Source organism: Danio rerio, chromosome 7, assembly GCF_049306965.1.
Source record: "Danio rerio strain Tuebingen ecotype United States chromosome 7, GRCz12tu, whole genome shotgun sequence".
Lineage (NCBI taxonomy): Eukaryota > Metazoa > Chordata > Actinopteri > Cypriniformes > Danionidae > Danio > Danio rerio.
The window spans coordinates 20,389,332-20,408,211 of record NC_133182.1 but is presented as its reverse complement, the minus strand read 5'-3'; the positions used below and the strand labels follow the sequence as shown (position 1 = coordinate 20,408,211).

General features: G+C 35.1%; 1 protein-coding gene across 7 annotated transcripts in view; it reads right to left on the bottom strand.

The window, feature by feature from the left end:
- Positions 1–3,460: 3,460 nt before the first annotated feature.
- The window catches only part of si:dkey-33c9.6, a 39,228-nt gene continuing 23,808 nt past the window's right edge, over positions 3,461–18,880 (bottom strand). For all 7 annotated transcript variants that reach the window (XM_073908326.1, XM_073908327.1, XM_073908324.1 and 4 more), the window contains 12 exons: positions 17,947–18,072; positions 17,621–17,696; positions 17,440–17,535; positions 17,267–17,338; positions 14,527–14,624; positions 14,301–14,405; positions 11,376–11,542; positions 10,420–10,559; positions 10,169–10,303; positions 7,229–7,334; positions 7,010–7,130; positions 3,461–4,525 (listed from right to left, as the gene is read on the bottom strand). In XM_073908326.1, coding sequence (XP_073764427.1) covers positions 4,436–4,525; positions 7,010–7,130; positions 7,229–7,334; positions 10,169–10,303; positions 10,420–10,559; positions 11,376–11,542; positions 14,301–14,405; positions 14,527–14,624; positions 17,267–17,338; positions 17,440–17,535; positions 17,621–17,696; positions 17,947–18,072 — 1,332 coding nt within the window. In that variant the 3' untranslated portion in view covers positions 3,461–4,435. The remainder of the gene's footprint in view (positions 4,526–7,009; positions 7,131–7,228; positions 7,335–10,168; positions 10,304–10,419; positions 10,560–11,375; positions 11,543–14,300; positions 14,406–14,526; positions 14,625–17,266; positions 17,339–17,439; positions 17,536–17,620; positions 17,697–17,946; positions 18,073–18,880) is intronic.

Here is an 18,880-nt window from a genome sequence, read left to right as displayed (position 1 = left end):
TTTTTTATTTAATTCACCTTATTTTAACGTTTAACAACGCTGTTTATAAACAGATCACTTCTGTGAGGTAGCCTAAACAATCAACTAATAAATACCACCAATTCCTCACTTTTTACTTAAATATATAGTTAATATTTTAAAAATCTAATATAAAAACAAACAGCACCTCAACTTAAAATACCCGATAGGCAATCCCAAGTTTACATATCTCACAGATTGCTATAACAATGTTGACATCCTCAACTAATATCGAGTCTGAAATTGCGTGTTCGGGCCCAATTTTCAATCACGTGATAGGATCAGGACATCAATACCTTTAAGGTTCAGTTTTGTACCTTTAAGGTGATATGAAGCACACATTTGGACTTTTATTCAGGTATTAAAATGTACCTGTAAGCACATGTTAGTTATTAGATTGTTTCTTTTGAAAAGGTGCTGCCCTCAGTGACAAGTTTTGTATCCTTATTTCTCAGTGTATACAGCTAAACAAAAATATAGAAGTCTGATCTAAGTCTGTAGAATTATCATTAGGTTTTGAGTGGATCTGCAATTGTCTGTCTTATAATGTTTTACTAAAATTAAAATATTTAAGATGAATAAATTGAGTCTATCAAATAAGAAAGAAAACACTTGTTCAGAAATGCAACTCTAACTGATGAAACAATTTTATTTATTAGTTTGAATAAAAAAAAAAAGCTACACTCTGAGCTGCTAAAATGGAAGTGGATTCTCATTTTACTACATTAAATTTATTTTGGAGCATTAAATATACATATTTTAAATGCTCTCTGCTACAATTGTTCCTCTTTGCATTGTTGCTCAGGCCATTGTTTGTAAAAACGCTTCAGTAATTTTTGCTACCAATTTTAACACAATTACTTTACTAATAAACATTAACAATGTGCAATTGTTTCACCGCATTTATTATGCTTTGGCAAAGCTGACCCAATGATTTTTCAGTAAAAGCTTAATAAAACAAGATTGATAAATGATGTAAATATTGTTAAAAATATATTTGATTTAGGAATTTTAACTCAAAATGTTTATGGGTGAATGATATTTTGGTGTTTAGATTAGGCATGGAAGATTCTGACGATATGAGAACTTTGGATAAAAATATCACTGTATTTGTGATTACTGCTCTAAAATGTGTGTTTTTTTTATGTCTAGGTTAAAAACTAAAACTTGTTCCCCTTTGAACACAATATATATATATATATATATATATTTTTTTTTTTTTTTTTTTTTTTTTGAGAATCATTACAAATATTTTGGAGCAGTAAACATGTCAGGCTAAATAACTCAAATTAATTAATTCTGCTGTCTTCATTAGTTATAGTTAGAAAACACTGATTTCCTTACAATTTAATGGATATCTTTTCTGCTGGAGACACTGTTGTCCTAACAACTAAAAAACGTAAAGTAAATGAAAAAAATTATGTAAGAACGGCATAGCAGACAATTTAGGCGGTTTTAAAACTCTGACTTTTCCAAACCTTAAATTATACCTTGAAAACGGTTATCGTCCCCTGTCTACTTCAGATAAATAAAATGTATTTCATGTTAATAGAAAACAAATTCAAGTAAAGTGGTTAAATTTAATTTTCACAAAAGTTGTTTGAAACATTCTTGACAAAATTCTGATGGAAAATAATATTTTATTATAAATCAATTTAACAGATATTATGTCAAATGCACAATCATTTATGCCTTCACTTACAAAAATATATAAAAATGAATGTTCATAATTCATTTGAAACATTTTTTAAATATTCCTGACTAATGAGTATTCTATTTTGAATGATAGTGACAAAGTTTAACAATGTGTATTTGCGGGTATTATTTTGGGGCTGCCCTGCAACCCTGTGAAATCTTTTAAATTGTCAAAAATCTAATTATTTTGTTCTAAATTTCCCTGATCAAATTTATTGTATAATAAATATTTTATTTTAGATAACAAACTTTTGGAGCAGCACGGTGGCGCAGTAGGTAGCACGATTACTTCACAGCAAGAAGATCACTGGTTTGAGCCCTGGCTGGGTCAGTTGGCATTTCTGTGTGGAGTTTGCATGTTTTCCCTGTGTTTACCCTTCGGGTGCTCCCGTTTCCTTGACAAGTCCAAAGTCATGCGCTATAGGTGAAGTGGGTATTCTAAATTGTCTGTGGCTTGTGTATGATCAGGTCCTTCAGATTGGGGGTTAAGCGTTGGGCTAATGATCCACCTCATAAAAATTAGATGTTACGAATCACTAACATGTTGTGTATAAAAAGTAACTTTGATATAACAGGCCCTGTAAGTATTTAATGAACGTGTTTTACTGAATGTCAGTTTGGAGCTTTTGTACATTATAGCAGTGTAATGCTAAGTGTACACACACACACGTTTTTTAGAGACCTTGGCATCAAAATGTACTAGGGTGATCTGATCATATTTTATAAGATTATTCTGTCTATTAAAGCATCTGATGTACATTGTAAGCCAGTTTTATTTCGACCCCTAGAGAGGTACAGCCACTGCTAATAACACACATTGATCATTGTACTTTCCCCTTTCTATCCATCATTCACTCAGTTTTATTCTAATGGCAAGATGTTTTCTGATCGGCGCGTCTGTGTTAGCATTTAACTGCAGGAACCTGTTTTATTGGTGTCCGTCTTAGCGTGGGAGCACAGGTTTCTTTCATAACACATGCGATGCTCCACTGTAACTGGGGCATGTCTGGATGGCGTTACGGCACACATCTGACATTGCTGTACTTCTGCCTGGAATGCTGGGAACAGGAGCGCATTTCCAACTTCGGATTATGGATCAAAGTCAAAATCAGAATGAGGAAAGGATAGAGAATCCCACCCTGACCAGGTGGGGCATAAGCTGAAGTGAAAAGCAACACCCAGCAACCGCAGGGGAGAGTTTAGGCCGCATGAATCTCTTTGAAGTGCTGGTGCATGTCATGGTGAACTTGGTCTTGTTGAAGCTGAACCGTAGTGGATTGATTTGCATGGGGGTGGGGGTGAGTTATTGGTGAACCCCACAAGTGTGTGTAAGACTTGGCCATCTGTGGTGGGATATTACAAGTGTCTCACTTCACCTTTCTCTCCTATTGCCCTCTCAGCCCACCCAGAGACTCTCATTCTACAAGGTCAAAAACTTATTTTTGCTTTCACCTAAAAAGGAGCATTTACAGCATAGTATAAATGATAGATGGAGTATTTTGAAAGCTAACTTCACACACTTTAGAGCAGGGGTCACCAATCTCGGTCCTGGAGGGCCTGTGTCCCTGCAGGGTTTAGCTCCAACTTGCTTCAACACACCTACCTAGATGTTTCAAGTATACCTAGTAAGACCTTGATTAGCTTGTTCAGGTGTGTTTGATTAGGGTTGGAGCTAAAATCTGCAGGACACCGGCCCTCCAGGAACAAGTTTGGTGACCACTGCTTTAGAGGAACCAACTAATTACATCTTGTTAAAAATGTGACCCTTTAATAATGTTTTGAAAGTATTGGCCCATTTTCATATATTGTTCATAAATAGTTTAAATGTCCATGAAATGTATATTTTCAGAAATATTGTTATTTTTATAACTTAAAGACACAAAATGTAAGATCATGAGCTGAAAAACTGGAGGTGGTGGACAGTGGCGTAATAAAAGCTCTGCTGCTTTCATGCTACAACGTTCTCATCTCTCAACGACAAATGCTTCAGCTGTCTCATTTCACTTCAACCACTTTCAGACTAAGGGCGTACTCACACTATGCACAGTTGCCTTGAACCGGGCCAAAGCACGCTTGTCCCCCCTTCCGTCTCCCCCGACGGCCAGCACTCACGTTGCATTTACGCCTGAGCATGCTTACATCATCAATGATGCGCTGGACAGTAAGCGTTCTCGCTCAGCACAGTGGAGATTTCTTTATATTATTACAGTTAGTGACACAGACAAATATTTTGCCACTGATTTCCTGAAATAAACTTTGCATTTCGGTATAATCCAGCGCAGATTTTTGATAATGAGCTGAACTTTTCTTCCCATCTATGCTGTATTGGATGAACACAATATGCAGCATATTCCTCTTTCTTTTCTACTTTGGAGAAAAGAGGAGAACAAAGAATCACTGCTTAAACTGACTCTGAAATGTTTTGTGTGTCAGCATCCACTGCATAAAACATATGCTGGATAAGTTGGCAGTTCATTCTGCTATGGCGACCCCCGATTAATAAAGGGACTAAGCCAAAAAGAAAATGAATGAATGAAGTAAATGATTGGATTTTATAAACTAAACATGGTCTATTTGTGGTTGTCCTTATTTAATCATATTATCACACTATCATTTCAATAAGATTAACATAAAATATTCAACAAATGTTAAACAGAGAATTTTAACAAATGTACAAATGACCATGGTTATGTGGAAACACAGGAGTCCAGTTGTTGACGGCTCATGACTCTAGGTCATCAATGTCCAGATGTTTTGTGAGGAGAGCTTCTGGAAGGTTTTGAAACTGCAGATAGAGAAAAATCACCTGGACCTGTGACCAGAAAACAAAAAAACACAATGTAAAAAAAAAATCAGGTGAGAAGATGCAATGTTACGACTGGCGCATAACCCTGTCAATGAGTATGTTTACATGGACACCAATAATTTGATGTTAATATGAGTAAGACAATACTCTGATTAAGAGTCTACCATGTAAACAGCTATTTTTTATTAATTTAATCTGATTAAGGTCATAATCGAACTAAACAGAAACTGGATTAAGACGTGGAGTTTGCCGATTTTAGTCACATCATTGAAGTGCAGCACAGACATTTAAACACCGCATTTAAACTATTACCATCATGTAGGAATTTTATTGCATTTTGTGAAAGGATAGTTCATACACACATGACTGTTTGACACTATTCTCTGCACCTACAGAGTCAGTGAAGAACCACAGACACCTGCATTGAAGTTTTCCCCCATACGGCGTGCGCTATCAAATTCCATTCAAACAACACTCTTCCAGCAGTTCATACATCCAATATCTTGTTTGTCACAGGGGCATGCATGAAATGTTCCTAAATTAAAGTGGAAGTGCTGACCAGCATTTAAAGTCGACAAATTAAAAATGAAACACCTGAAATTACATGAAACTCCAGAGGAAACGTGGATAGCGTGGTGACGCAATGACGTTAATCGGTCTATGTGATATAACATGTAAAATGGAATCATGAAAGGAACATTCAAAAAGCAGCTCTTGTCAATAGACATTTAACTGACTATAGGTAACTTTGCAGGAACATGTCAACTAAACCTAACCCCAACCTAACAGTCTACTTATAATCTAATGAGGATTAGTTGGCATGTAGATGCAATGTAACTTAAATTCAACAAACATACCAATATAAAATAAAGTGTGACTGAAAATATTGACTAAATAAATAAACAAACTTGACTGGGCAGGCATCAGGGCTGGAAGTAACGACAGGACAAGAAAAAAAACGACGACGAACTGGCACAGAACAGCATATAGGCAGAGACTAAGCAGAAACTATTAACAAACAGGTGAACTGAATAAACTAATAATGGGTTAACAAGGAGGCTGGTACTAGACATTAGACAGGAGAGCACATGACATAAAGAAACAACACAAGCCATGTGCTTAAGTGAAACAGGACTAGAACACGCAGCAAATGATGGCCCGTTTCCACTGAGTGGTACGGTAGGGTATGGTACGCTTTTATGGACGTTTCCACTGTCAAAGGGTACCTAAAAGCGGACCGTACCGTACCACTTTTTAGTCACCCTTTGCAAAGGGTACCTAGCACGGAAAAAAGGTACCAAAAGGCAGAGCTATACGTGCAGCTGAACGCTATTGGTTTACAGAGTTACTCGCAGAAGCAGGAAAATGAAAACAAAGGAAGCTACATTTTTAAAAACACAGCCGAGACATTACATCGTAATAATATATACATATAATAACAAAAAGCCAGGAAGAACAAAATCTGTTGTGTCCGGTTGTTTTACGAGCCCGGCTAAAATCGCGAGTGGTTTCACTTTCTCCAGAGAGCTCGCCGCGCAACTAAAGCATGCAGTGCATGTAAACGTACCACGTGCTAAACATAACACCAACAGAAGACTGAACGCAAGACACGAGTACACTATGAATAAAACTCACAGTGCACGTTTCATCCCAGCACCAGCCAAAACCGAAACAAACTAGACTGAGACGCTGAAAATGAAACACCACGTTGCAGACAGAGCAAACACAAACACCAGGATGAGAGCACGTGTCACAAACACGGCCAGACCTTGCGTACCCACATCACATGAGGAATAGCACGGCCCGATTGCGGCCGAGACGCTGCTCTTACAAATGACACACAATGACAAAAAATTTGTGCTCGACCGGAGTAAAAAAATTGGACATCATACAAGACATGACAGGACTAATGTCTGTCAGACTATTGTCTGAAACAAGAATTAACAAGACCGGAGTGGCAGAATTCTGACACTTATAATCTGATAACATTAAAGTAATATTTATGGATTTCAGTGCAGATCCAAAATGCGAATTATTTGACAATTTAGATCTTTACACTAAACTTACTAACATATTTAAATGTTACTAAAAGATCACGCACTGATGAATGCATTGTGCCAAAACATCTGTTTTGTATCTCCTGAGAATATAAAATAAAGCTATATAAAGTAATTATTTAAGCAGCGTGAATCATGACCTTCTGAATCTTACCAGTAGATGATGAAAAAATGAGTTCAACATTATTTCACCCATATTTGATCTTCATTATAGAAGTGCATGCAATTATAAGGAACATGCGCTAGTCTCCAGAGGTATAAATCTATTGTTTTACATCTCCTGAAATAAACTTCAGAAAATGAGAAACAGACATCTCACAGTCTTCAAAGAAAATAATTGCTTTTACTAGACTTTTTACCGTATATACAACTCTACTGCACAACACACCAGTTAATAATCTGCTACAGAAGATATTGTACAGAAATAACCCACCTGAACTTCCACTTCTTGGGATATGTCAACACGAGACACTGGGGGGCGCAAGAGACTGGGGCCGAACACTGTGGCCAAATTACTCAAGGACATTTTATTCTCTTCCTTCCTCTCTGCAACTCTGAAGAATGCAAAAAGGTCAGATGTGAGATGAGGTCAGGCTAGAGTAAAGCTAAATCAGTGTTTTGAGAGTTACGTATTGAAAAGGATGTTGTGTACCGTCTCAGGTGGTGTAAGAGGAAGAGCAGAGTGTTGCGGTTCACATCTGGTAGAGACTGCAGCAGACTCAGCAAGCTGTCTGCTCTGACAAATGGATCAGCGATGTCTGACACAGCCAGATAGACAGACAAACAGAGAGATGGTTTTTTCAAATGCTTATTCATCATCACTTTGTAAATCAATTCAGTGAGGTCTTTTAAATCTCTATTAAAATCATTTAGGGATTCTTTTTACTTGATTTAGCATCGTTTGTTATATTGTTATTGTATTTTTCTATGGTAATGCTTCATTGTAAAGCAAGAAAAATTCTTTTAAAGTGCCCTTATTATGGATTATAAAAAAATTATATTTAGTTTGGGGAGTCCCCAACAACGGGCTAATATGTATGCAAGGTAAAAAAAAAAAAAAGACTTTTATTGACTTATATTGTGCATTTATTTTTAACTTATTGTTCCAGAGTCTCCCGTATAATTTGTTTATGGATTTATTTTTCCACACCCCTTTTTTGTGTGACTCTAATCTGCAGTGATTGGTCTATTGCATCCAGTGTGTTTGGGAATCAAACACCCATCATGGCTTATGTGTTGAAACAGGCAGCCAGGGTTGGGCAGGGCCCAGAGGTCTTAAACTGCCATGCCCGCCCACCAGTGTAATGCTTTATTCTTCATAGAGCTGACTGATAGTTATATTAGGAAATGTAGGCATAGAGCCACTATCAGCAATGTGATCAACTGACTATCCTCTCCAACCACTGTCATTCCATTAGACCAGGTACATAAATATACATGGCATTCAGCTCTGTAAGTATGCTCAAACCATTTGCAACAATTTGTAAAAAAAAAACTTTTACAAAAGCGTCCTGGCCAAGATTAGGCAGTATACACGTCACATGTGTCAAATCCATCAAATTCTTTAAACTGCATTTTTATTTGTTTATTATTCTATGCAAATGTGCTGTGTATTTAAATGCCTATTTCCCCATCTCAGTCTGCCTTTAAGAAACAGACAGTAAATAGATATCCAGTGACCGAAAGCCATAGCATTTTTTACAAATGTAATTTATATGATGGGAGTAAACCCAATGTAGATTTGTAAACAAAGAAATGCCAAGGCTTGAGCCTACGAATGGACAAAGCAGACCAACCTGCCCTAGTATATACAACACACAATGATAAGTAAGGGATTTAATATTAGTTAGAAATATTAGCGCACCATGGTAAACAGTATCCAATGCATGCAGACTCTGAGACGAAGCATGCATATAGATAACATCACCATAGACCACAAGCATATACTAAATATTCTTGTGCATCTTCTGGCTGTCGTCACCTCCATTTCAGATTATCAAGCCTTAAAGTTCAAGCTGTACAGGGATCACTGCTGAAATACAGACATCTTTCACTGCAGGCTTCAGCATAGCCGTCCTCGGATCTACCATCATGTTTCATGAGACCACTCAATCAATACCACTCAATGAAGTCCTTATCTCCTGTATTTACTTAGCTTATGGTTCCAGGGGGTTAATGCAGAACTCTTGTATGTGCTAATAACCATGGAGCGAGAACCTCCTTTAATAAACTTGTCAATAAATGCACCTTCATTTGGACCTTTAAGGGTCCTGCCTGCACTCCAAATAATATCGACATACATTAATTGACATAGATGCAGTTAAAATATATTGAACTATGACCACAGTGCAATTTTGTCTAAAGTTCATTCTGCTGTATTAGAACATTTGTTGGCATGTTCAAGTCATAGAAATCAATGAGGTTCAATGTAGCCCAGCACTTTCCGTGTCTGTTGTGAAAGCCACTTCAGTCGGTTAACCAGAAAGCATAACCCACAGAACTACATACATATTTTGCATGCTACAGAGAGCAATAAGACAACAATTTTAGTCACACTTACAAGTTGTAATTTGTATCATAATGCAATCCCACCCCCCACACTGCAATAGTGTTTGATGGAAGGGGGTTCAAGTTTTCCCGGGTTATGCACAATAAGCGGGCAGGCAATGTTTCATTCAGATGTCAAAATGAAATAGCTAAAGATTTACATGGATGACGAGTCCACTCATTCTTTTCAAAAGACATGAACTTTAAAAGTGCACAATGTATAGATTTAAAACTCAACCAAAGTTAATTTATGTAACAATTACACATTTTTTCGAAGTCCAAGGCGCTACACAAAACGAAATGTACCATTATTATTATCATTATCATGTATACTGTTCTAACACTGCATGTTTATGCACATATACATGATTATTTGTTGAAAAATTATGTCTATTAAACCACTGAATAAAGCAACCACAGCAAACAATCACACCTGTGTTTGTGCGTTTGTAACTCAGAGACCAGCTGACGGCTTTTGTGATTTTTCTGTGTCTTTTCAACACTAACCCTATTTCTGTTCCAAATAATCACATAAGTACTTTGTATGTAAACACTGATATCTACAGTAGCCACTCAAATAATGTAAATCACCCTAAAAAAATTTGACACTTCAAATGAAGACTGTTTCAATTACAATTAAAAGTGTATTTGTCACTGAATGATTTTTGTTCAAAAATTTTGTTTAAAAACACATATTCGCCCAGCAATGAAACAGGTCATGCACAATACTCATAAAATGAGCTGTGGGACAGAATTACATTCATACTAAACAGAACATACTTTTGAAATAGTCTGGAGCAATCAAGTTTTTTTTCATGTCCTACAGGTTACATTTAGTTAATAGTTCAGAATTGTGGGAGAATTATCTCTTTACTTGGTCTATTATCTCTTTTAATCTCTATTTTTGTTATCTCTTCTATAAAGTCAAGTCATGAATTGAGAAATTAAATTTCCTTTGACATGTAAGAAGTTATTAAGCTGTTTCACAACTAAAGACTTCCTCTTTAGTACAACAATTGTGCATTCATGTGTGTGAACAGCTCACCTAGTGCATCTGAAAGCTCACTGAAATGCTCACAAGGTATAAGAGGTAAAGGAAGTTCTCTAAAGTAGAGTTTAAGGGTGCCCGAGACTGCATTCACATCAACACTCCTCAGTTTACTCACAGCCTCGCGGTAATCTACAGAGAGAGATAAAGACAGAAAAGCACACTTCTGAGATAAGAACTTTGAGAATCTGCTAAAAATTTAACACACAAACACACACACACACACACACAGACACACACACACTCACTAGTGTTAAATGCATATTTTAGTGCTTGTATCTCCGTGCTTGCTCCTGAAATTCTGTAGATGCCTTCTTCTTTCAGACCCCTTCTCTCAACCTCCTCCACACAGGAACGGACAATGTGTGGGACCAGCACACTCTCTTGCCTAGGGAAAACAGACAGACATGTTGAACAGTTGCTATTTTGTTTTAATTTTCTTCTTTCTTTTTTGATAACACTCTAAAAAAAACTATATTTGCAAACCAGCACACAGAAACCTCAAGACAAAGGAAGGAAGTTGATTATATATGTAACACAAACCTTTCCTCCTAATTTAAAGATAATTCGGACATTTAAATTACTTTCCAATAGTTTCATTTAATACACACACACATACATATAAACATACACACACACATACATATAAACATACACACACACACACACACACACACACACACACACACATATATGTCAATGAATAATAGTGAATGAATAATAAATTAACCTGTGCACTGTTCAAATTTACTACCCTTTTGTTATGCTTGGGATGTTATGCTTTTTTTAAGTTTTGTTTTTTGCATAAATCTGTAAATCAACCTCAGTCCTGATTAAAACTACTAAAATAATTCGTAAATTACAGCATTTTAACTCTTTAATTGAAAAATTTATAAATGATGTCACTGATTTGATGAAAAAAAAACAAACAAAATGATATTTTCAATATAAAAAGTGTATATATATATATATATATATATATATATATATATATATATATATATATATATATATATATATATATATATATACACACAYATATATATATATATATATATATATATATATATATATATATATATATATATATATATATATATATATATATATATRTGTGTGTGTGTGTGTGTGTGTGTGTGTGTGTGTGTGTGTGTGTGTGTGTGTGTGTGTATGTATGTAATAATGATTTAGGTTGTACACTCACATTGCCACTTGTCCAATGGGCACACAGAACACTGGTTCCTGCAGGATAGGGGTGGTGCTTGGAGGCTCCAGAGGGTGGGGCACATACTTGAGTGACAAGGTTACGTCAACATGGCCCAAAGAACAGGTGACCTTTTTCCATTTCTTAAACATGTTGTCTGGGTCCAACTGTAAAGCACATATATGATTTCTTAATATATTAACTGTATTATGCAGAACAGCCCAAAAAATGCTTTGAATTGCTTATGCCACATGATTATTTCTGACAAATATTTTTAAAAGGATGTATATCATATTGTGCATACTGTTACAATAAAAAATACTTTTAATTGAATAGATTTAACAATATTTTACTGAGACAGTAAACTAAACTTTTGATCTTTCAGTTCATAAATAATCATGTTTTTTATTATCCTAATAAATAAAAGCGATAGCTCATATAAACAATCAAGGCAAATTGTCGTTTGATTAATGCTTTAAATAACATTCTCTTTATAAGACTTATTCTTATAAATACTTATTCTTATGAAGACATTTTAAGAATTATTATTATTGTTATTACTAGTAGTAAGAGGAGGAGCAGTTGTAGTACATAAAAGATAAAAAAAAATTTGATGTACAATTTATTAGTGTAGGAAGGAATATAGTATAGAAAGTTTAGAAAGGAAATGGAAAAAGGTTTGGACAAAATACAACTATTTGAAAACCTAGAGTTTGAGGCTTAAAAAGAAAATTAAAGTTATTTTCAATGCATATTATTTATTAAAGATTGAGTTTTTATATACTTACATTAGAAAACGTAACAAATATCATCTTTACTTGATATCACCTGCATTATTTTTGATGTATATAAGAGAAATGCAGATTTCTGAAAGCAATATTACCCTACTCAACTATATGCTGATGACTTGGTCGTGGTTGGACTTATGGTCAAAGGAAAGGAGGAGCTAGAGAAGGCCTACTTTGGGCACATATCCTCTGGTGACATGGTGTGAGAAGAGTGCTTTGTCACTAAATGCTTTGAAAACTAAGGAACTAATTATTAGTAGGGAAGGGCAGCCTATATGTCATCCGGTTACTATTGAGGGTCAACATGTTGGGATTGTGAACAGTTTTAAGTACTTAAAGCTTATTTTATATAGTAGTAATTTCAATTTTGGTGAATACGCAGACTATAATTCTTTAAGAAGGCAACACTTTTTCTTTTAAGGAAATGAAATAGTTTTAATGTTAGTAAGGGTATTCTGAGGAAGGTTTACCAGTCTGGTTGAAAGTATTATCTCATATAATATTACTTACTGGTACAGAATGCTTGGACCTAGAGGCAAGTATAAACTTGCAAAGATTGTTAACACAGCTAGAAAGATCACAATGGACACCCAGAAGCAGCTTGGTGAACTGTATATAAACCAGACCAGACGCAAGGCCTCACAAATAGTTCAGGACTTCACCCATCCCCTTTCTTATGAAAAGCTTCCCTCTGGTAGAAGATACAGAGAACCCACAGCAAAACCAAATATTTTTAATTAATAATAATAAATCTCTTGTTACTAGTTGTGTGATAAGACGCTTACTCCACGAGACGAGACACGAAATTGGGTTCAAGAGAATGAGACGAGACAAGATTTTTACCCAATTTTTAAGAAATCTTCAATGCTAAAATATCCGAATGGAAAATAATCATTTATTCAACTGAAAAAAAAGCTAAACTATTTGGGTGCTTTTTTTTAAATTAACTTTTTAAAAAAGTTATTTTACTTCTATTTTAGTTAATTTTATGCAGTAAAGGACATGCAGACGTCGCTAAATATTTTGCTAATATATAAATGGTAAATAATGTTTATATATAATTTTAAATATTATTGCAAAATAGATTTTTATTTTTATTGAACTAGGGGAAAAAGTAAATAAATAAATAAATAAATAATCACAAAATGCAAAACAATTTAGGTGCTTTTTAATAAAATTGTAATAAATGGTATTTTATTTCTATTTTAACGAATTCTATGCCATAAAGGACATGCAAACACAGCTAAATATTTAGCTATAAACTATACTGACTGGCTTCTCCCCTGTACAATTTCACATGAGAAATCAAACTCCTTTCCACAAATTGAACGCTTTTTAATTGCTGTGTTAAGTGTTCAGTGATGATGATGAACACACGTTATGGTGTGCACTCGGAGGACATGTGTGTGTCTGTGTCAAACAGCTTTGTGTGCATGACTTTTCCTGTCACAAAATGCGTCTAAAAGTCCTACAAAACGGTAATAGTTTGATAACAGCATTGACATGTTTGTACTGCACTTGACTTCAATAATTAATGCAACTAAAATAGGAGTACTCCACATGTCTTGATTCCATTTGTGTTTACAACGATTATGACTTTCGGCATATACAAAGTTGAATGTTATTCTGTGGTTTCATAGCCAGGGTTGTGTGTTGGTAATCTGTGGTGTAGGCAGCTTTGTGTTTGTGCTGTGTGTGTGTTTTGTATTTGAGAGTCCAAGAACGATTTTCCACATGTGTGGACAATGAAGATTTATAACTTGTCTAATATCCTAATGATTTTAAGCATAAAATGAAAATCAAACGGCCAGAAAATACACTGTTTGGGTCAGAATGATTGATTTATACAATTATGTTATATAGTATGATTTGCTCGTCTCCCAGTGACAGTTGGGTTTAGGGGTGGGGTTGGGTTCCATGTCTCCTTTTAAAAATAAATTTTTGTGCAACTGAATTCGTACGAATTAGCCACTAAACTGACAAAACGTAAAATAGTTAGGTTCCTCAAGAGATCAGGCTGCACTTACAGCATCCTTTTAATCTATTTTAAACAAACAAATACATCAATTAGACAAAAAGCTCAAATAAAATCTTTTTCTTGACTTTACAAATTTAGGGCTAGAGTTCATATACTCACATTTAAGACTGTTCTGCCCACGATGTCGTTCTGTGTGTCATTCTCGTACTGACACACGAAAACCAGGAACAGCTGCTTAGCTCCGTCCACTATAAACACAAGCTCCTGTACACCATATTACCACACATAGTGCTAATTAAGATCAATTGAGTAAATTGCATACATTGTAGATCATACATTGCATAAACCGGTTCTTAAACATTCACAACTGCCTCCCACGACTAACCTCATCCCATTGTGGTGTAACACAGAAGGCCGAAAGGCTGGTTTGTTTTCGCCTGTCGTAACACTCAAAGCCGTCTACTTCCACACAAACATACGCACCTGAAAGGGCAAGTGACATGAATTAATGGAAGATGTTTTTTAATGCATGTTGACTGAAATTTTTTTAGGTATTTATTAGGGCTACACTATACTGAAAAAATATGCAATATTGTTGTTGAGAATTGTGATAACGATATACTTTATTTCCCTAGAAAATGCTATTTTTATTACCTATGATTTATTATTACATATATATTTTTTAATTATTACAGTAAACTTTTTTTGTAATTAATTGTATTTCAGACAAAAAAAGGTGTAAAACTGTAAATATTTAGGGTCTTATCATACACCCGGCACAATAAGGCGCAAGACGTATTTGGCGCGATTTGCTGCTATTTTCAAGACTAGCACAACCCTAATTTTCACTTTTTTGCAATGTTGTTTAAATAGCAAATCCATTTGTGCCACTTTGTGAAATCATGGTTGTTTCAGTCTAAAATAGAAGTGTGTTAACCCGCATTGTTGGTGCGTTGCTAGTTTGAAGAACTGAAATAGACTGCACAAAATAAATAAACCACTACCTTCATGCCTTCTTCATGCCTCCATGCCTTTTTTTCAGTCTATTCATCACAATTTGCATTTGTAAAATGCTATTATTAATAATTATATGCATATTTATATTTGTTTTAATAAAAACAAGTTTCAATTTGTCCACCTGTCGAGTTTTGGAGACATATGCATTACCATATGGAGCATAAGAATAGGACGTGAGTTTGGATTTAACCACAATTTTTTGACCACGCTTCATTATTTTTGTTTATTCATTTGTTTGCTGGAAATTAAAACTGAATTTAGAAATAGTTTTGAAAAAAATCTTTGCACTTAACAAACAAAATTAAATATGTAGGCTAATGAATGTCTTCAGTGGAGTGCCAACAACAACGTTTCCATAGACCACAAAAGTAAAGGAGTAAAAAAAAAGAGAAAGTAAAAGAGGCCAAATGAAGAAGGATCATTCTTTATCATTGCGCTGCAAATGGTCTGTTTAACTGTTTTCTCGCTAGTGAAGCATTCAGTTTTTCTACTTACAAAGGGGTCTATTATACACCCAGCGCAACAAGGCACAAGATGAGTTTGCCCTGACATGTTGCTATTTTCAGACCAGTGCAACCTTAATTTTGCCTTTTTCCGCCATGTTGTTTAAATAGCAAATCCATTTGTGCCACCCATATGGACTCATGGGTGTTTCGGTCTAGAAAAGAGCTGTGTTAAGGGGCATTGTTGGCGCATTGATATTTTGATGAACTAAAATACACTGTGCAATAGACTAGCTGAAAGCAGGTCTAAAGTCCAGCGCAGAGTGTGCTAGTTGTGCACCTCGCTTACACATTGCTCTATACACGAAGGATGTACAGCAATACGCAAATACTGTATATTTATACAAGTGAAAAAGAATTAAAGTGATAAAATATTACAAAAAAAATACTTTCTACTTAAAATAAAAACCACTGCCTTCATCCCTTCTTTATGTCGGGGGTCTTTTTTCAGCTTTAATTTGCTTTTGCATTACGTTATTATTAGTATTATTAATTATATGCATATTTATATTTATTTTATTAAAAACAAGCTAAGATTTGTCCAACTGTCAGATTTTGGACCATATGAGGCATAGGACATGTGTTTGGATTTAACTCGTTTGAATGTTATTTGTTTGCTGGAATTTAGAACTGAACTTAGAAATAGTTTAGAAACAAATCTTTGCAATTAAGAAACAAAATTAATTATGTAGGCTAACGGATGTCTGTGCAAACAACATTGTTTCCTTATCCACGAAAGAGAGAAAGAGAAAGTGAAAGTAAAGACCGATTGGAGGATGCTCATTCTTTATCCTTGCTGCAGATGGTCTGTTTAACGGTTTTCTCACTAGTGAAGCATTCAGTTTTTTCAGCTAACAAAGTCCGCAATGTAAATAGCAAATACGTCATGGTGTGATGCAACTGACTCCTAAAAGGAATGGGAGATGAGACTCTGATTGGTTTTATGTATGTTATGCTCAAAACACACCCATAACTCATTAACAGAATAAGCACAGCGTAAGAGCGTGCACTGGAGCACAAATCATATTTTTCCGTACTTAAAATAGTAAAAGTGGATTCATATATGCCCTTAGTGCTTTTGCATCATGCACTTTAGAATTTGTAATTAGATTCTTAAAGCACTATGAGTGAGGGAAAACCTCTACATTCTGACTCTGATTGGCTGTTGTCATTTTCCTTTCATCTACACTTCCACCATTATTGTTTATTTTCAGCTCTGATTTCACCTTTGAGCCACTCCAGCCAATAGCAGAACCGCAACTACTGCGGAGGTGGGGATACAGATAGTAACTCCCCATATAATGGTCAAATTTAGATAAACAACCAATGTGTAAAATAAATGTAATTTATCATACACGACTTTGATACATATATTGCATGTACTATCATAGCAATAACAATGATTTTGCTATATATTGCGCAGGCCTAGTATTTTCACATTTAAAGTTAGCTAATTTATTTGTGGTGTTTCTTCATCAAACATATTTGATAGAAGCCAAAAGCACTTCATATCTAGCACAGAATGCGTGTGATAAGTCTGTGGGTTTGCTGTGTTGCTCGGGAACTTCCATTCTTTTACAGACAGACGTGTGTTTTGTCACTTACTGCTGGGGTGTTGTAGACCACACGCAGACTGAACCATCACATATAAGCTCCCACATATCTGTGCACTCTCATCTGCGAAAGACACACATGAGACAAAGTATACTAATTTTGCAAAAGTGTGATTGAAAGAACTGACAAAACAAAAAAACTGCAAAAGGCAATGGAGGCTTTACTGGACTGAACACAGTGAAGAGGAGGTTGTTGAGTCATTCTGAGTTTGATGCAGGAACTGGTGACAGAAAGTAGGTCTGGAGGAACCGTCTCTATACCTGGGAAAAACATACATACACACAAATGTAAGAACTGCAATCAATCTTCAGGACAAAATGTGCAGCAGCATGAAGATACACTCACAGTTTCCGCACTGTTTCTCAATGGCGTCTTTCCACTCATTCAGGTCATACAAAGAAAGCAGTCGGACAGTGTGACTCTATGGAAGGAAAAGTAATGACAGAAAAATAATTCAAAGGCTTCTACAAAAAATATCTCATTTGGTACTTTTTGGACTTTTGCACAAATATGTAGTAATCATTCTATCAAAATATCCATCCATCCATATAACTATACATCTATCTATGCATCTAACTATACATCTATCTATGCATCTAACTATATATCTATATGAACTGTTAAAAAAAATCATGGTGTGGGTTAGAAAGGATGTGCTCGTGTGGTTTTACCTTTCCACTGGTGCTGTGTAGGTCTAAAGTAAAAGATGGTGTGTTTGTTAAAAGCCAGATCTCACATTCTTCAAGTTTCCGCCTCAATCGATCAACAGCACGAGAAACTGACCCTTTGCTTCCTTTCTGTAACGAGAACACACAATTATGTACCTATCAAAAAGTGGACTTACCTTTCATTTTTATTGCTCTTGATAATTGTTTTAAAAGATTTAGATCATATTTTATATACACACTAATTCGTCAATAACTCCTAGATGCAAAATCTATTCTTTTAAATAGAGTTAGGTCCTTCACTAGTGATATCAAAAGCTTTAATTTGTGTATCTGACTTACATCAATATTAATTTGTATATGATAATAACCAAATTTCAGTTGCAAGATGCTTTTAGAATTTCTTGGTTCAAGCCAGAACCGCAAAATATTTCTGTCTACAACACAGAGAAATGCTTTCTGTGTTTAGATGCATTAAATTTACCACAAGGACATCTTTCTGTATATAGATACATACATACATACACACTCTTATATAAATACATACCCTACCAGACAAAAGTCTTGTCACAAATCCAAGGAACAACTTGAATTTTAGGAACAACAAATAATAACTTGACTTCAAGTTGATCGTTTGGTATCAGAAGTGGCTCATATGAAAGGCAAAGGCCTCTAAATTTACGCTTATTTTACCAAAATATAATATGATCATGCCAAGATTTTTAATTATTTAAATAGGTCAGTAAGGTCTGACTTTGCTTGGACAAAAGTCTCGTCACAACAGAAATAATGTACAGTATAGAATATAAAGTCATGGTGCAGTGGAAAAAGAACTAATATTGTGTCTGAATCCCATGAGCTTGAAGGACTGCATCCATACATCTCCGCAATGACTCAAATAACTTGACTCAAATTCAAATTCAAACTCATCTGGAATGGC